The 15,299-nt window shown below is 42.9% G+C and overlaps 1 protein-coding gene across 1 annotated transcript in view; it reads left to right on the forward strand.

Annotated features, from left to right (window-relative positions):
• The window catches only part of ACADL (acyl-CoA dehydrogenase long chain), a 365,613-nt gene that overhangs the window by 82,129 nt on the left and 268,185 nt on the right, over positions 1-15,299 (forward strand). The window contains exons 3-4 of the mRNA XM_069225664.1: positions 11,629-11,766; positions 11,884-12,048. Of these exons, the coding sequence (XP_069081765.1) occupies positions 11,629-11,766; positions 11,884-12,048 (303 nt within the window). The remainder of the gene's footprint in view (positions 1-11,628; positions 11,767-11,883; positions 12,049-15,299) is intronic.

The raw sequence follows: 15,299 nt of genomic DNA on the forward strand, positions 1-15,299 counted from the left end.
TACACCCTCTTTGTGCCTCCTCCCTGAGTGGAGGGGGGCACATCCCTAATCCTATTGGGGGAATCCTCCAAACTCAAGATGGAGGATTTCTAAAGGCAGAGGTCACCTCAGCTCAGGACACCTTAGGGGCTGTCCTGACTGGTGGGTGACTCTTCCTTGTTTTTCTCATTATCCTCTCCTGCCTTGCCGCCAAAAGTGGGGGCAGCACTAGCTGGGATGCCCTGGGGTGCTGTAACAACAGGCATGAGCTTTTGAGGTTCACCACCAGGTGTTACAGTTCCTGCAGGGGGAGGTGAGAAGCACCTCCACCCAGTACAGGCTTTGTTACTGGCCACAGAGTGACAAAGGCACTCTCCCCGTGTGGCTAGAAACACGTCTGGTTGTGGCAGGCTGGCACAAACTGGTCAGCCTAGCATTAGGAGTTGGACTGGTATTCAGGGGGCATCTCTAAGATGCTCTCTGGGTGCATTTTACAATAAATTCCACACTGGCATCAGTGTGCATTTATTGTGCTGAGAAGTTTGATACCAAACTTCCCAGATTTCAATGTAGCCATTATGGAAGTGTGGAGTTCGTGTTTGACAAACTCCCAGGCCATATACTCTTATGGCTACCCTGCACTTACGATGTCTAAGGTTTTGCTCAGACACTATAGGGGCATAGTGCTCATGCACATATGCCCTCACCTGTGGTATAGTGCGCCCTGCCTTAGGGCTGTAAGTCCTGCTAGAGGGATGACTTACTTATGCCACAGGCAGTGTGAGGTGGGCATGGCACTCTGAGTGGAGTGCCATGTTGACTTAGTCATTTTCTCCCCACCACCACACACAAGCTGTGAGGCAGTGTGCATGTGCTAAGTGAGGGGTCCCCAGGGTGGAATAAGACATGCTGCAGCCCTTAGAGACCTTCCCTGGCATCAGGGCCCTTGATACCAGGGGTACCATTTACAAGGGACTTATCTAGGTGCCAGGCTGTGCCAATTGTGGGAACAAGGGACAGTTTAGGGAAAGAACACTGGTGCCAGCACACTTTCAATCATAGCTGGCATAAAAAAAGGCAAAAAGTCAGGGGGTAACCATGCCAAGGAGGCATTTCCTTGCAATGCTGTTTTAGGGTTTGAGGTGCAAATACTACAGTAAATTCATTACTGCCCACCCACTATGAGAGGACTGCACCTAGTCCAGTTTGGCAGAAGTGATTAGAGTCTTGATTTTAGAAAAAGCCTGCTCAGCAGATTAACTCCAAATGAGCTTGACACTCTTTTAAAAAAAAAAAAAGAAAACTGCGCATTGGGTAGACAACAAAAGCATACTCCTCTATGAACCGAGAGTAATACTTGCTAAGCCCTAAAAAGGACCAAAGAGTATCTTTGTCTTTGGGAGGGTCCGTATCCAGAATCACTTGCACCAGAGAAAATTTAGATTTAATCCCCTCACTGGAAACATGATGAGCCAAATAATCTAGATCTTTTACTAAAAACCGGCACTTGTTCCTTATTGTGATTCCAACATCTTTGAATGGAATTTTCTCTAATATCTCATTGTGTTCATGTACATTTTCACCAAAATAAGGACATCATCCTGGTAATTCTGTACTCCCACAACATCCTACAGGATGACATCCATGTACCTCTGAAGCACTCTAGCAGCAGAGGCTAGTCCGAATGGAAGATGTAGGAATTTAAACACACCGGATGATGTTTTGAAGGTGGTTTAATCCTGAAACTCTTCTGCTAACATGTTCTGGTAGTACACTGACCATAATCAATCAGTGAAAAGAACTTGGCCAGCCCCAAATTAGCTAGTAATTCCTGCACCTTAGGAAGGGGGCGGCAGTCCACAATAATGTTTTTGTTTAGTGTGCGAAAATCACACTCAAACGGATTTTCCAAGATTTATCTTTTTAACTACAACAGTGGGGCTTACCCATTCAGCAGAATCAGTTGACTTTGATTCCTTCTGTCACTAGTCATTGTAGCGGTTTTTGAGACCATCAATGACACTCGATGGAAGTGGTCTAACCTTATGGACGATGGGCCGCTGCATTAGACCTCAGCGTAATTCTATGTTCAAAACCTTTGATGGACACAATATTGTCACAAAAAACGTCTGGAAATGTCTTTAAAACTTCCATGACAGTCTCATTAGTGGCGAATGAGGATTTGATGCCTTCTGACAATGGGGTATCTAATAGAGAGAGAAACACGTCACTAGGTAAGTGTTTGAGACCCAGTTTAGCTAAGAAGTCAATCATTACAATTGGTATTTCAGATCCAGGGATTAACATGAGGCCTAGCCTAGCCAAATCCTGCCAGCCAACCAAATTTTTTACTTTCAGATCGACATATACTTTGGTCAATGTTTTCTCTCAAGACAGCTGACAGAGTCAAGGAAGCACACCAATAAATCAATATCCTGCTCCCCAAAGGCTTTGGGGTGTTCTTCAGGCCCTTGAAGAGGCATGTCTTTTCTCCAGTGCTAATAAAAGCAAACATCAGATAATATGGTAGTAGGGGCTCCTGAATCAGCCATCCTTTTGAGATTAATTTCACCAATATAGACCTCACACCAAGATCCTTTTACATTTTCATTTACAGTGTTAATATCAGAATCTTCTGAAAAAGAATTGGTGTGAACAGACAAAAGTTCTTTAGACAAATCAGATGCACATTCATCCTCTACCACATCAGCACTGTTGATTTTAAACAATGGTTTGCCACCCTTAACATCTGCTTGAAAGTGGCCCACCCTTTTGCATTTGTTACACTTTTTGCTGAGGGCTGGACTAGTTCCATAATTTCTTAAATGCAACTTTGAACCACATGAGTAACAGATTTTTTGATACATTCTTAGCAGACATCCTTCACATAAACAACACTTACAGGTTCTTCCTTTGCGCATGAGTGAATATTTCTCTGTGAACTGCTGGAAACATCCGGAGCCATGAGTTTACTGGAGACCATGAAATGTTTTATGGCCTTAGCAAGGTTAATCACTTCAAGTAGGGTGGGGGTCCCTGCAACCCAAAAGACGTTCCTGAACTTTTTTTGAATAGCAGGCAAGAACAAATTGATCTCTGATGTAGGTATCTAATGCACTACCAGACGTACAAGAGGAAGCCAGGTGTCTAAGACCAGAAATTAACTCCCCAATACTTTAATCAGGTGACTGCTTCCTTCTGAAGAAATTAAATCTCTCAAGCAGTACATCGGGTTGTTCAGAGAACTTGTTTTACAGTCGTAAAACTGCTGTTGAATAGATATCCAACCTTCACCTGGTGCAGATGAGACACGTACATTATCCCTCTTATCCCAAATGGCTGATGCTTCTTTTCTTACAGATTTGAATTTAGTGGCATCAATAGTTTAAAAAAATACTTAACCATTGCTTCCAGGCAACAGGTGATTTGCCTGGGTTCTGAAGGAATTGCATAATTTGCACAGGGAAGTGCTGAGTTGACATGGTGGAAGTGTGATAAAAATTGTCTTACAGCAGCCACCAAACAGTAATATTAGTAAATTGAGGCATAAATGACTCCACTGCCAAATAAAATGATACCTATGTCATCCATGAAATAAGTGGAGAAATGCGATTCCTTAACACAATAACCACAACCTAGTGAGAATGGCCGCTAAAGTATTACAAAACGTTATTGACTATTCCAATAGAAACGTATGGGTTCTACTTCCTGATCCAAGATGGCCGCCTCTGTGTGAGCGTAACCAGGGCTTTAAATGGGCCGGTACCGAGTACCGGCACTTTTTTATTTTGAGAGGGAGAGTACCTGCACTTGTCAAGAAAAACGCAATACTTTGAATTGGAGAGTAGTGCCACTTCTCGGAAACAAGCAGGTACTCTGAAACAGAGTACATTTAATTCTATTTTTCCTTTTCAATCACTGAGCGTAATGTAATGACATAGCTCTGCGCAAGTTGCCTAATGAAGGAATACCTCGTCGGGAGCTGTAGGCAAAGGCGCACACACCTTTTAAACAAAAAAAGTGCTCCAGAACAAAGCGAGGAATAGAGCATCCAGTGCTAGGGGGTAGCGATAGTGAGCAAGAAGAATTTTAAGCCAGTGATTATCTCAGCCGCGTTTCATACCCCAACATGAGCTCCCTTGGGGTATGGTAATCTGTTGATCCTCGTCAAATGTAGCAATTAGGTATGTGGAGACAGGAGAGTATAAATATCTGGGTTTATTCCATATAAAAGGGAGCCCATGTCAACTGCCAGCAACTCCAAGGACTCCCATCTCCAACTTCTGCCCAGTGGAACCCAGCGACCTCAGTACACCAGTCAAGAACTTGGAACACCATGTAAATTCAAATCAATAATATTCTTACAGCGAATCAGCACGCGTACAGTGTATGTACAATACAATTAGTATAGCACTACACAACAGCCAAAGAGGCCGTCCTCACCACCCTTTACTGTCCAAATCTACTACGAGCCCACCCTAAATATCCTCCACCAGTGGGAACCCCTCAAGTGTCCTGGACCCACCACTCACCTGACCAGCCCAGGGAAAGATCAGGCAAGGCTTGCTCCCCTTGAATTCCCATTGGCCCACTAGACACCCACGCAGCTCTCCCAGTACGGTGACCGTATGTGTGTGAAATGTGCTGCACCGGCACATCAGACAGGCTCTTAGTGTGGTAGGCAGCCTGTTATCAGCTGTTCTGAGGGGGCTTTCCTTTGCTAATCATCATCAGGCGGTGACCATGACCTTCCCTCATTCTGGTGGTGCATGATGGCTGCCTCTCATTCCAGCCATTCATGGTAGCGAATGCCTACCAGTATGGATGGCATGTGACTGCTACACCTTCTAGTCCCCTTTGTCCATATGATTCATTGTCTCTGTATGTGTGTGAGATGTAAAGTGCTCCAACACTCTAGGCTGGCAAGAGTGGTGCTATAAAACAAATGAAATACATGTGAGAGAGGTTCTATGGAGCGATGAGAGGCAATGCTAAAGGGTGATGGTGAGGTAATTATTGAAGAACCTCAATAAAGATTGTCATACTCTGGTGTACTGTAAGGTCATCATTTACTATGCTTTAGAAACGAATACAATTGAGTATACAATGAAAAACGTGTTGTAGAATGCACCGTTTTTGCCATTTTCCCAAATTTGTTTGCTAGGAAAAAAACTCCCAAGCTTCATGGTAGTGGTCAGGCACCCCATGCCAGGGCTGTTTTGAGTTCTTGGTCCGGCCAGTGCGAGTGCCATTTGAATGAATTTCCTAAAGCCTTTATGTTTTGTTATGCATCTAATCAAGGGAAATTTTACAGTCCAACGTGAAAAGACAATGAGTGATCGCTGAACAAATGCCTCCATGCAAGGCTAAGCTACAGAGTTAGGCTACCACCTCCCACCACCTCCGTTAAAAAAAAAAAAAGCAAAGTTAATACACTGTGGCATTCAAAATCAAACTTACTTTTTTGTTCTTTATTTTATGTGTTTGCCAGAAGGTTAATATTTTACAAACGAAACCATAAAACAGTCTATCACCTGGTCCTACCAAAAAAGTAGATACTAGAAAAAAATAGGACAGTTTTCTTTGATACTAGGTCTAAGACCTTTTGCAACTAAGTTTTTAAAATTGTTTCTTGGCGTTTTTTGTAAATCAAATAAACACCTTATAATTTAATTAAAATGAAGCATGTGCCCAGTTCTACATTAAGAGTGCCTTTAGTTCTGCTTGCCTCTTTTCTAGAGCGGTGACAATAAATTGGTCAAGTATGTGCTTTCCTGTAATTGGCTTTTGTAGACATATAGTAACTAGCTTGGCATATCCCTTAGAAACTTTGCAGGCAAAAAAAGTGGTTTCCAGAAACCACCAAAACATATTAAACGTGTTAGAGAAATCTGGGTCTGATGTCCTGGTCCAGTTAGCCAACTCAGCCTTTCTTTTGAAAAATACTCACATCCCGGGCTTTCCAAGTATGTAGATCTTGCGTTGTGCTCAACATGTTGGCAGGCGGGGTCTTATAAAACGTGTGCTATATATCACCGTGGTAAATCAGTGTGAGAGAGAGAAAAAAAAAACACACATAACCACTTTAAAAACTTGTGGCACATCTCTGCAACTTATCCACGTGCCACTAGTCTAACAACAAACATGTTCGGCAAAAGATGAGAGGGTGATTTCGAAAAAAAATTGTACAAATATGATTTCTCAACTCCCATTGAAGTGTAAGAGTTTTTAAGAGGAAGAAAGCTCAAATAGAACATGTTTTGCTTAAAAATCGTGAGTATACCAAATTAATCTGGAATGTTTTAATGTGCAAAATGACCCACTTTATACTTTCTTACATTTAAAATGTTTAACAAATCTTTGATGGGTGCAAATATCAGAGAGTTAATGAAAGTAAACTGAACCAAAAAAGATAGGAGAATATATCATTTATCAGTTACTACTCCAGTTATTATCAGTATTTGGTGAGTGGGACAATATAATTTATCTGTTAATACTCAAGCTATTAGCAGTATTTGGGTGGGTGCAGGGTATCCTATAGTAAACTAAGAGTCCTGGTGAACAAGAGTATACATCATGAGTAACAAGAAAACGTTAGATGTGCCCTCTGAGGATAATAAAGGTATAGGTGCGTGCTACGAGTAAGTGTGCTGTGGGAATTCTAAGTGCACAAGATATTCATCAGTAAATGAACATCTGGACAGTATTACTGTTTCAGCTAGTTTTGTTAAACATAACGGAGGCAGCCAGTAGCATGCAACCATGCTTTAAATATAGTTTATCTAAACCATTACCAAACAGGTCAGCGTGGTGACTTGAAGTATTTGAACTTTTTATGTCTCATGTGCAGACAGCTTTAGTTGTCTGTCAAAGAACTCATGTTAACAAAACATATGCACATATGTACTTGCATAAAGTATACAGAAGAGCTGGCTTTTAGTCACCCCCAATTCAGCCCTTAGCTGTTGGCATTTTTTTAAGAAGCTGCCATTGGCTCAGCATCCTTTTATTAAAGCCCTGCCATTTTATGAAAAGTTATAGGAGGCTTTAAATAGTTATTTGTGGCGACCTTGCAACGTTTCTGCATTACACCTCCACCCCAGTGTAGGATTTTGCCCTGCCTTCATTCACTGCCACCATCCCTCCAACCGCTCTCTTGTGATGCACTTGCACTTTTGGTTTTGCCAGTGCTTGTTGAATTTCTTCAGAAGCATTGACAAAAGCAAACCATATGTAATGGCAATCTTGTAATGGAATTTCTGATGTTTTACTGAAGCTTCATTACCAGATTGCTGCCATGCACGCTTGGCAACATATGTGGCAAAGTAAACCCATTGGCAAAGCCAATAGAACTGCACCAGGTAAAAAAAAAAAGCAGAGACCTATTGGCTTTGCCAGTACTTGTTAACCATGTCATCCTCCCCCTTTTAGTCAATCTGCCATTAAAACTGGAGGCATTTGTGGTTGAACTTCCACATTCTTCTCCGGGGGTTGAAATGCAAACCAGTCTTGTGCACTGTTGAATTTGGAATTAGCACCATGCTATTTTTCCTCTCTGCTGCTAAGAAAAGCGTGTAATAAACTGTAAATGAATCCAAACCAGTACAATATTTCAGTTCTAAATTAAACAATTGAGCAAAGATATCATCTAAAAATCTGCATTTACCCAGTGACGATAATCATTCTTGCAAGATTGCAGACTAGATTTACAAAATTACTTTGTGTTCACAAAGACACTACAGCTGGTTTCTTAGGTGTAAAGTATACATTTGCAATTCACAGGTGTGCATTACATTTCACAACCTGCGTTGCAACACCTTGCAAGTCATAACGTAAAGGGGCATTACTTCCTCCGTATGACTGCAAAGATTAGACGGTAATCATTCACAGAACATAAGTTGTAAATTTTGGATTGCTTCCACACCACATTTGTAGTATGCAGATATGGGAGGAGCAGACTGCTGCCTCGTGAATATTACTTACTACCCATGACCTTTTAAGTACATCCCAAAATCCTGTTATTAATGTTTAATGAATCCAGAAGGTATCTATCTAGACAGCAATGTCACCTGCATGGTGTACATTAGTTTTCTTATTTCTTGAATGCCTTACTGTCAGTATTTGGTATTCTGTTTTTTGATTTTGGCCCAAACCTAAAATTATTTTTTAGTGTGTGTATCAGACCAAGTGTGCCCTCTTTTGTTAGACAATGCAATACCGGGCCTGTCAAGGGTTTAGCATGTAGAGAGGTGTGGTGACCTGGTATTATGTTTTATGAATACGTAGTTCTGACCAGACCTTTTTATTGGTGTCATGGTAGTGGATGCCTGCTGGCCCACTTGTGTAAAGTTCTGCTTCTTTGCTTTAACCCTGATGCTGGATCTAACGTCCCAGGGCATGTTAAATGTGTTCATAATTGTGTATCCTGTTTGGTACATGTATTGTGTATGTAAGGGAACCTGATGAATGGAGACCTGTGATTTCCATTTGAGAAACCCCTGGCCTGCCCATGCGCACATGATGGAGGTGAGTTTGTTTTTCTAGACCGTGGAAGTGTATTGCTGACATTCTTGAAGCTGGAGGAAGGAGACCGGGCTCCCCTTAGAAAATTAGTTAGATACTCTTGCTGTGAGGGGCTGCTGATTAGTCTTCCTGAGCCCTACCAATTTGTAGATGGTGAGTGTGAAAGGTGAGGTAGCAGTCTGTTGTTGTTCAGGGTGTGAAAGTCCTGTGGATGAGGCTAAGCATTTTAGCACTTCCCTACTCACTGTTTATTGTGGCTGTTGCTAGCCAGGTGCAGACAGTTCACACCTGTGTGTGCCTTTTTTATGGGTTTTCCAAGCTCCAAACTAGAGACAACCCTGCTTTGAGGAGCACCACTGCACGCAGATACTGAGTCTGGAAGAGAGCCTGGAAAAGGCATATGAGAGAAGAACTAACCCAAACCGGTTCTGAGAGTACAAATGGAGAATCTGCATCCCGTCTACTTTGAATGTGTAAAAGTGGGAACTACTGACCCACTTGTTCTAGTTCCAAGTTCTCTCAGAACAAGGATGGGAGTGATCCCCAGAGTACTGAGGGACCTGCTCTGCAGCCAGAGCTGGCCTATGCCTGATTGCCGCCTTCCCAGAAATGTTCGAACATCACCTCAAGTTTGACCTGGAAGGAAGAGCGGCCTCCCTGTCTGAATCTCCTGAAAACGTATCTACCTGCTGACAGAGGGGAGAAGTGAACCACCCCTGGATTTGGTGTGAGCATCCAGGGCGAACAGAAGCAGCTGCTCCGGAAAGGAGGGTCTATCCACCTGGAGAAACTCGGAGTAATCTCTGTGTTCCAAGTACTGAAGCAGAGTCTCTTTAGCACAAGTGGCCTGCAGTGTGGCACTGTCCTAAATTTGTGCCAGAGCAGACCATGCTGCTGTGAACCTGAGATTGTTCCGAGCGGACTGAACCGCTGTGAGAACTGACTAAACTCGAGAGAACTGTGCTATTGTACCATCACTGTGAGCAGAGTAGTTGTTCAGCTGATGAAGAAGTGGCACATGGCGTCCCCATGACCTCTGACCCTGCACCTCATTGCCCAGCTCACCCAGTGCCTAGAAGCGGACCTGCAGCCAGCAAGAGACCATTGATGATGCCGGGGCCTGCACTGCTCCACAGTCTCTGAGTGCTGGCCTTCAGTGCTGCTCCAGCGAACTTTACCCAACTCCCCGAAGGGAGGGGGGAGGGGGGGGGGGGGGGGCTGAGCCTGATGCATACTGCGGGTCCCTCCATAACCAGAGCCTTGCAGTGGTGAGATAAAAAGAGCATTTGGACTGAGACAAATAACTGATTGCACCAACTCTGAAGAGAGGCGATAGCAGTGTACCTGTGCCAGATATCTCCAAATGCCAATACCAGACTCAATCCTGGAAATAGGGAAGAGAGTGGAGGAAAAAGGAGGGATTACCAGTCCCGAGGTATAGTGCCCTGCAGTGAGATGTCAATACCTGCATGTTGTAGTGTGTAGTATTACGTTTTGTGATGTTTTTAAGTGCTTTATTAAAGATGAGCACTGGTTTGGAAAATTATGTAGTGTTTTATGTATATATTTTAAATTACTTAATGAGCTAGCTAGTCTCTCTTCACCTTCTTAGTGGTGGGAGGTTAACAGGCTTAAAGTTCTATCCATCTGTCCTTTGTGCTAGGTGACAGAAATTGACAGTTGACACAGACCTGGTCTATGTGGGCACACATGGATGATTGAGCTGTGGCTACAGTTAAAGTCGTTGATTCCTTACCTCATGGGTTTTCTGTTGTTACTGCAAATTGGTTATTGTGCTGCCGGATGGTTGTTAAGTTCTGAGCTGGAAGCAGCCCCACACTCCCTCCATGAGAAACCTGTAACTACCACTAAGTGCTGAAGGGGTTGTTCTTGGCCCAATCTGCAGAGGCCCAGTAGGATTGACGAGACATCCGTGATAAACGACTCTGCCTCCGATGCTGAAGTCCAGCAGCCCTGTATGGCCCTATGCCCCCAAACGGGGTCTGACAGCATCCATCCCAACATTCGCTTATGTCTGCGTTGATTTGCTATGACCATTTCCTGACGGTGTACCCTACTCTGTGCACAGCCCCATTTCACTATAAGAGATTAGTGACTCCAATGCTGCACAAACGATGAGGCTGCTGACAAAACAACACACAGTATTGAGCTATGATGGTGAACCTAGCCCTGCATGTTTGTTTATTTTTTTAATTTTTCTTTAAAGAGACTTTTTACATTAAAATAACCTACAGCAGACCAAATGCAATCACTATTACTGAGTACGGAAAATAAGCACTGTTGTCAACAGTGCTTTATAGTAATATAGGCCTATCACAGTAAGTGTTGTGCAAATCCTACTTTTATTGTTAATGTAAAAAAAATGTGTGTGAGACGTGTGGATGTTCTCAGGATTGCCTATAGCCAATACCAACACTGGGCCAAAACAGGAGAAGACGTGGTCTGTGATACCAGTCACTGAGACGTGTTTACAAGTCGTAATAGTCCAGTAGAGATCTGCACAGATTGTACAGTTCATTCTTGATATCGATGACAGCTGGGCCCTAGGTTAGGTCTAATCCTTAACAAACCGTTTACGTGCTGCTGTACTGTTTAGGAACACCTGATGAAGTATGCCTGGTTTTACTAGGCCTGCTTCGATATTATAGTTCGGGAATATGGGGGTTAATTTTTGAGCATACCTACCTTTCGACAGTGTGCTTGCTACCTTGTGCACGTTCCATCAATGAGGATCATTTACACATTGATAAGTTGGAAAAGTCTAGAAACATTTGATTGATTGTGTGATTTATTTGCATGTGCTTTCTATTTATTTATGTTCTTGGATTGGACATTCCTGATGATGTATGTGGAGGGAATGGGCTTTGAGGGAGTATTACAAAGGAGGTTTGTAGCTCTTGTTTCCCCACTACTGGATGCAGGCAATGTAAGGGTATTGCATTACAACTGTAAGATATACATTTATTGTCCCTTGTTTCCCTTTTTGCAGCTGGACGATGCAGGTATTTGTGCATTGTATAATAGATCACTAATTAGTTTTAGGTAATTGAGCAGAAAAAGAGTGTACTGAAGTTTTGTGAAGTCTAATACTGTCACACTTTGCAGATGGGAGAAGGATGGTCAAGTGAGCAGGGAAGTCTGGGAGAAAGCTGGACAGCAAGGGCTACTTGGTGCCAATATTCCAGAAGAACAAGGCGGTATGGGAGGAGACATCCTTTCATCAGCAGTAGTGTGGGAAGAACAGTAAGTATTTGGTATTTATGTCCACCATCTTCCACTTGTGCACTGGACGTTGCAGAGCTGAATTGTGGACCGATTTAGGTACACATTAAATTCAATCCTTTTTTTGTCTTCATCTAGGATGTACGTAAACTGCACTGGCCCTGGGTTCAGTCTTCACTCTGACATAGTTATGCCATACATATCGCACTACGGGAGCAAAAGTCAGGTGGAGCGGTACATCCCCCAGATGGCTGCAGGGAAATGTATTGGTGCAATAGCCATGACAGAACCAGGAGCTGGAAGGTACTGTATAAGTTGAATGGCGTTAGAGGTTCATTCCTATTGAGATGCCTATTAGAATATTTGGTTGATCAGTAAATCTGTTTTGAGAGGAGAAAAGCTCTGCCTTTAAGACCATTAAAATATGTCACCATTTACTATTTATTTATAACTGTTCTGTTTCTTACAAATTGTTATTAGAAAATGATTGTTGGAGCAAACTGTCGGGTGGAGAGCAGGTGGTTTGAGGTTGTAAGTAGTATTTGGTATTTGTGGACTTCATGTAGGCTTTTGTGTCTTCTATACATCTCATTCCAAAAGAATATGTGAGTGGATGGCATTGGCTTCCTGTTCTAAAGATCTCTACAACTACCTCTTTAAAAGCCCTTGGACTGTGCGACCAAGGAGAAATAAAAATGAAATCCATGGCAGAGCTCTGGGTACTCTAGAGATGTGGTTCCCAACCTCTGGTCCAGGGGCCCCTGGGGGTCCGCAAAGGCTCCTCAGGGGGTCTGCGACTGCTTAAAAATGAAATAATATTAACAGATTTGTTCCCCAGTTTATAGTAATGACACAGTATAGGGTTTCCGGATCCCAATAATGATTTAGTGAGAGTCCCCGGGTTGCAATAATGATAAAGTGGGGGTCCTCAGAAGTCAAAAGGTTGTGAACCACTGTTCTAGATTGCTGTACTCACTTGTACTATCCAGAGCCTACATGTGACCAAGAGGCAGACAAAGCAGAGGACTTCACTCCCTTGCCTTGTCTCAGGGGCTAGGCATGGGTAAGTATAGCAGAAAGGGATTCTTTATATGCCAAGTGACTGTCTCTTTTGTAGTATTGCTCAATAAAAATCTGTTTCTTAAAAATCCCCTGGATTATTTTGATTAAAGCATCTGTACAGGAAGGCTGTTTCCTTATATACGTTTATTCCCTTGAACAGTGATACTCCATGTTGGATAGCACGTTTTGTTTTAATAGGAATTGGACATTAGTTGAGGGTTGTCCAGCATGGACATTAGTTGAGGGTTGTCCAGCATGTGACGAAGACAACCCCAGACTAGTTCCAGCCTAATTAAGCTTCATCCATGAGGTATAGCTTGAGTTTGTGGCATACTGAGCACAGGACCATTGTCTTGGCATACCTATCACAAGGGCATCACCCTTCCTTAATATTGGTTATTCTCACATAAAACTAAAACCCTTCAATTTTGAACCTGCATATGTTTGACTACCTCATTCAAACCTCACCTCCTCACTGGCATCCTGATTTGACAAAAGTGGGATGTCACTTCGTGTGCTTTTTGCCAATGCATTTACTTTGTCTATTGTGAAATACCTCTAGAGTGAATAGAGGAGTGGCAGAAAAAACAAGTTAGCTTCCATGAACAGGAGACACGTCCAAAAGTAGGTCAAATGAGACTCTTCTAAGTAGAATGGAGCTTGAGAGGGACTCATCTTCTTGTATAGATCTTGTATAGAGCTATAGTGGACACTCCCACTGGAGATTTGCCCTGTAGCCATCTCTGAGATGACACCCCACACGACCATTGCTGAGGTTTGGCTGTTATTAATGGCTGGAAACCTGCTTAATAGTTCACTTTCCTAGAGCTATGTTGTTCAAGCATTTTGAACAGGCATTCATTATGATTAACTCTGTGATTTCAACATACCACAAGTATATATCGGTACTGGAATGGTGAACTGACCCCACATGTGCATGCTCCATCTTTTCCTCTTAGTTATCGGTATCCTGCAATAGCTTAGATGAACATAACATCTGTTTAGCTTCACCTGCAACAGGATGGTGTCCAGATAGCATTCCCGGGCAGGACCTTGTTATGAGACTGCAAAATACATGTATAATTGGCAGGGAATTGAAAACTGTCTGGTATGATCCTTAGATAAGTCTGAGAAGCTTATTAAAGGGCTTGTGCATGCCAGCCCACTCTGAAGTGTTATCTTCCTATGGGTCCTGCTGAGGAAGGATCTGCCTGGACTGGTCAAGGGCATAAGGGTAGTCCAATAGTTCAATCATTTGGGCACTAGGCCCATTCTGAATTCGACACATAAATAAATTGACCCCATTGTTCTAGTGACCTGGAGTGGGCTCAATTCTGAACTGTAAATGGGCAACATATAAGGTTCTCCACGTAGGGGTATGAAGTATGTGGGTGGGTTTGTGCACTTACATCTGAGTTGGGTGCAGTTTAATTAGGGAGGGTCAAGACTTAAATAGACCAGGCCTGGGAAATGTAGCGGTATAGTTCTTTATTGTCTCCCCTTTTTAGTGTTGAGGAAGGATAGCCATCCTCCTAGTGACCACAGGCTTCTCAGTATAGTTCCCCACAACACAACCAATATCCTATATTGCGGCAGACAAACTCTGTTCCAGAAGCTGCTAGGACCGAGTGATAGCCAGTAGGGGCTCCTAGTGATAATTACCTCGATTGTAAACTAATGTCCCATAAATAGCACAGACATTTAAGAGCAACTCTGGTAAATGCTGACATTGAAGATACAGTACCCTGTCCTAGAACAACTAATAAGCGGAGTTGTTAAACCTTTCCTGGTCTAAATTGCAGCAGCTGTAATTTGTGTTCATGCCCTGCGGTAGATCACCTTCTAGTGATGGGCTCAGAGTGTTAGAAATCATTTTTCTGTGAAGAAGAGGTTTCTGTTTCGAAGTGACTCATGATACGTTCATTAAAACCTCTAATGTAACTTGGACTCCACATCAGATTGTTTTTACACCTTCCGGTTAGGATGCATTTTTGAGTACTCCATACCGCTGTGCATTGAATAAAACTTTCAACACTCGAGGACTGAGAAACCAGGGGCTTCCTCAGCAGCCTCACAAATACATTTTCAACACCGAATGCTTAGGAATGGCACTGAAGAGCCTCGGGCCTGGTTGTATGAGATTGAGTTATTTGGAGGAAACATATGGAAAATACTGCTTGACTTCAACATACTTGAAATAACAATTTATTTATGGTTGGACAAGCAACGTGTTCAAGAGCACTTATTCGGCCAGCAATGCTTTCCTTTGCAAAAAGGCCATCCAGCACTGACTAGGGCTAAGCTGGGGTAGTACAGAATCATCACAGAGCACCAGGTATATACAGAGCCCCCATTCTGGGTAGTTGATGAGGACATCAAAAGATTCAAGGTCCGAGAATTTAGGGAGCCCATCGATAGCTCGGATGCTCAAGAGGAGTAGAGCCTAATATATGCGTCCTTTGAGGACCCTGACTCCAGATATCAATGATCTA

This window comes from Pleurodeles waltl, chromosome 3_1, assembly GCF_031143425.1.
Source record: "Pleurodeles waltl isolate 20211129_DDA chromosome 3_1, aPleWal1.hap1.20221129, whole genome shotgun sequence".
NCBI classification, from domain to species: Eukaryota; Metazoa; Chordata; class Amphibia; order Caudata; family Salamandridae; genus Pleurodeles; species Pleurodeles waltl.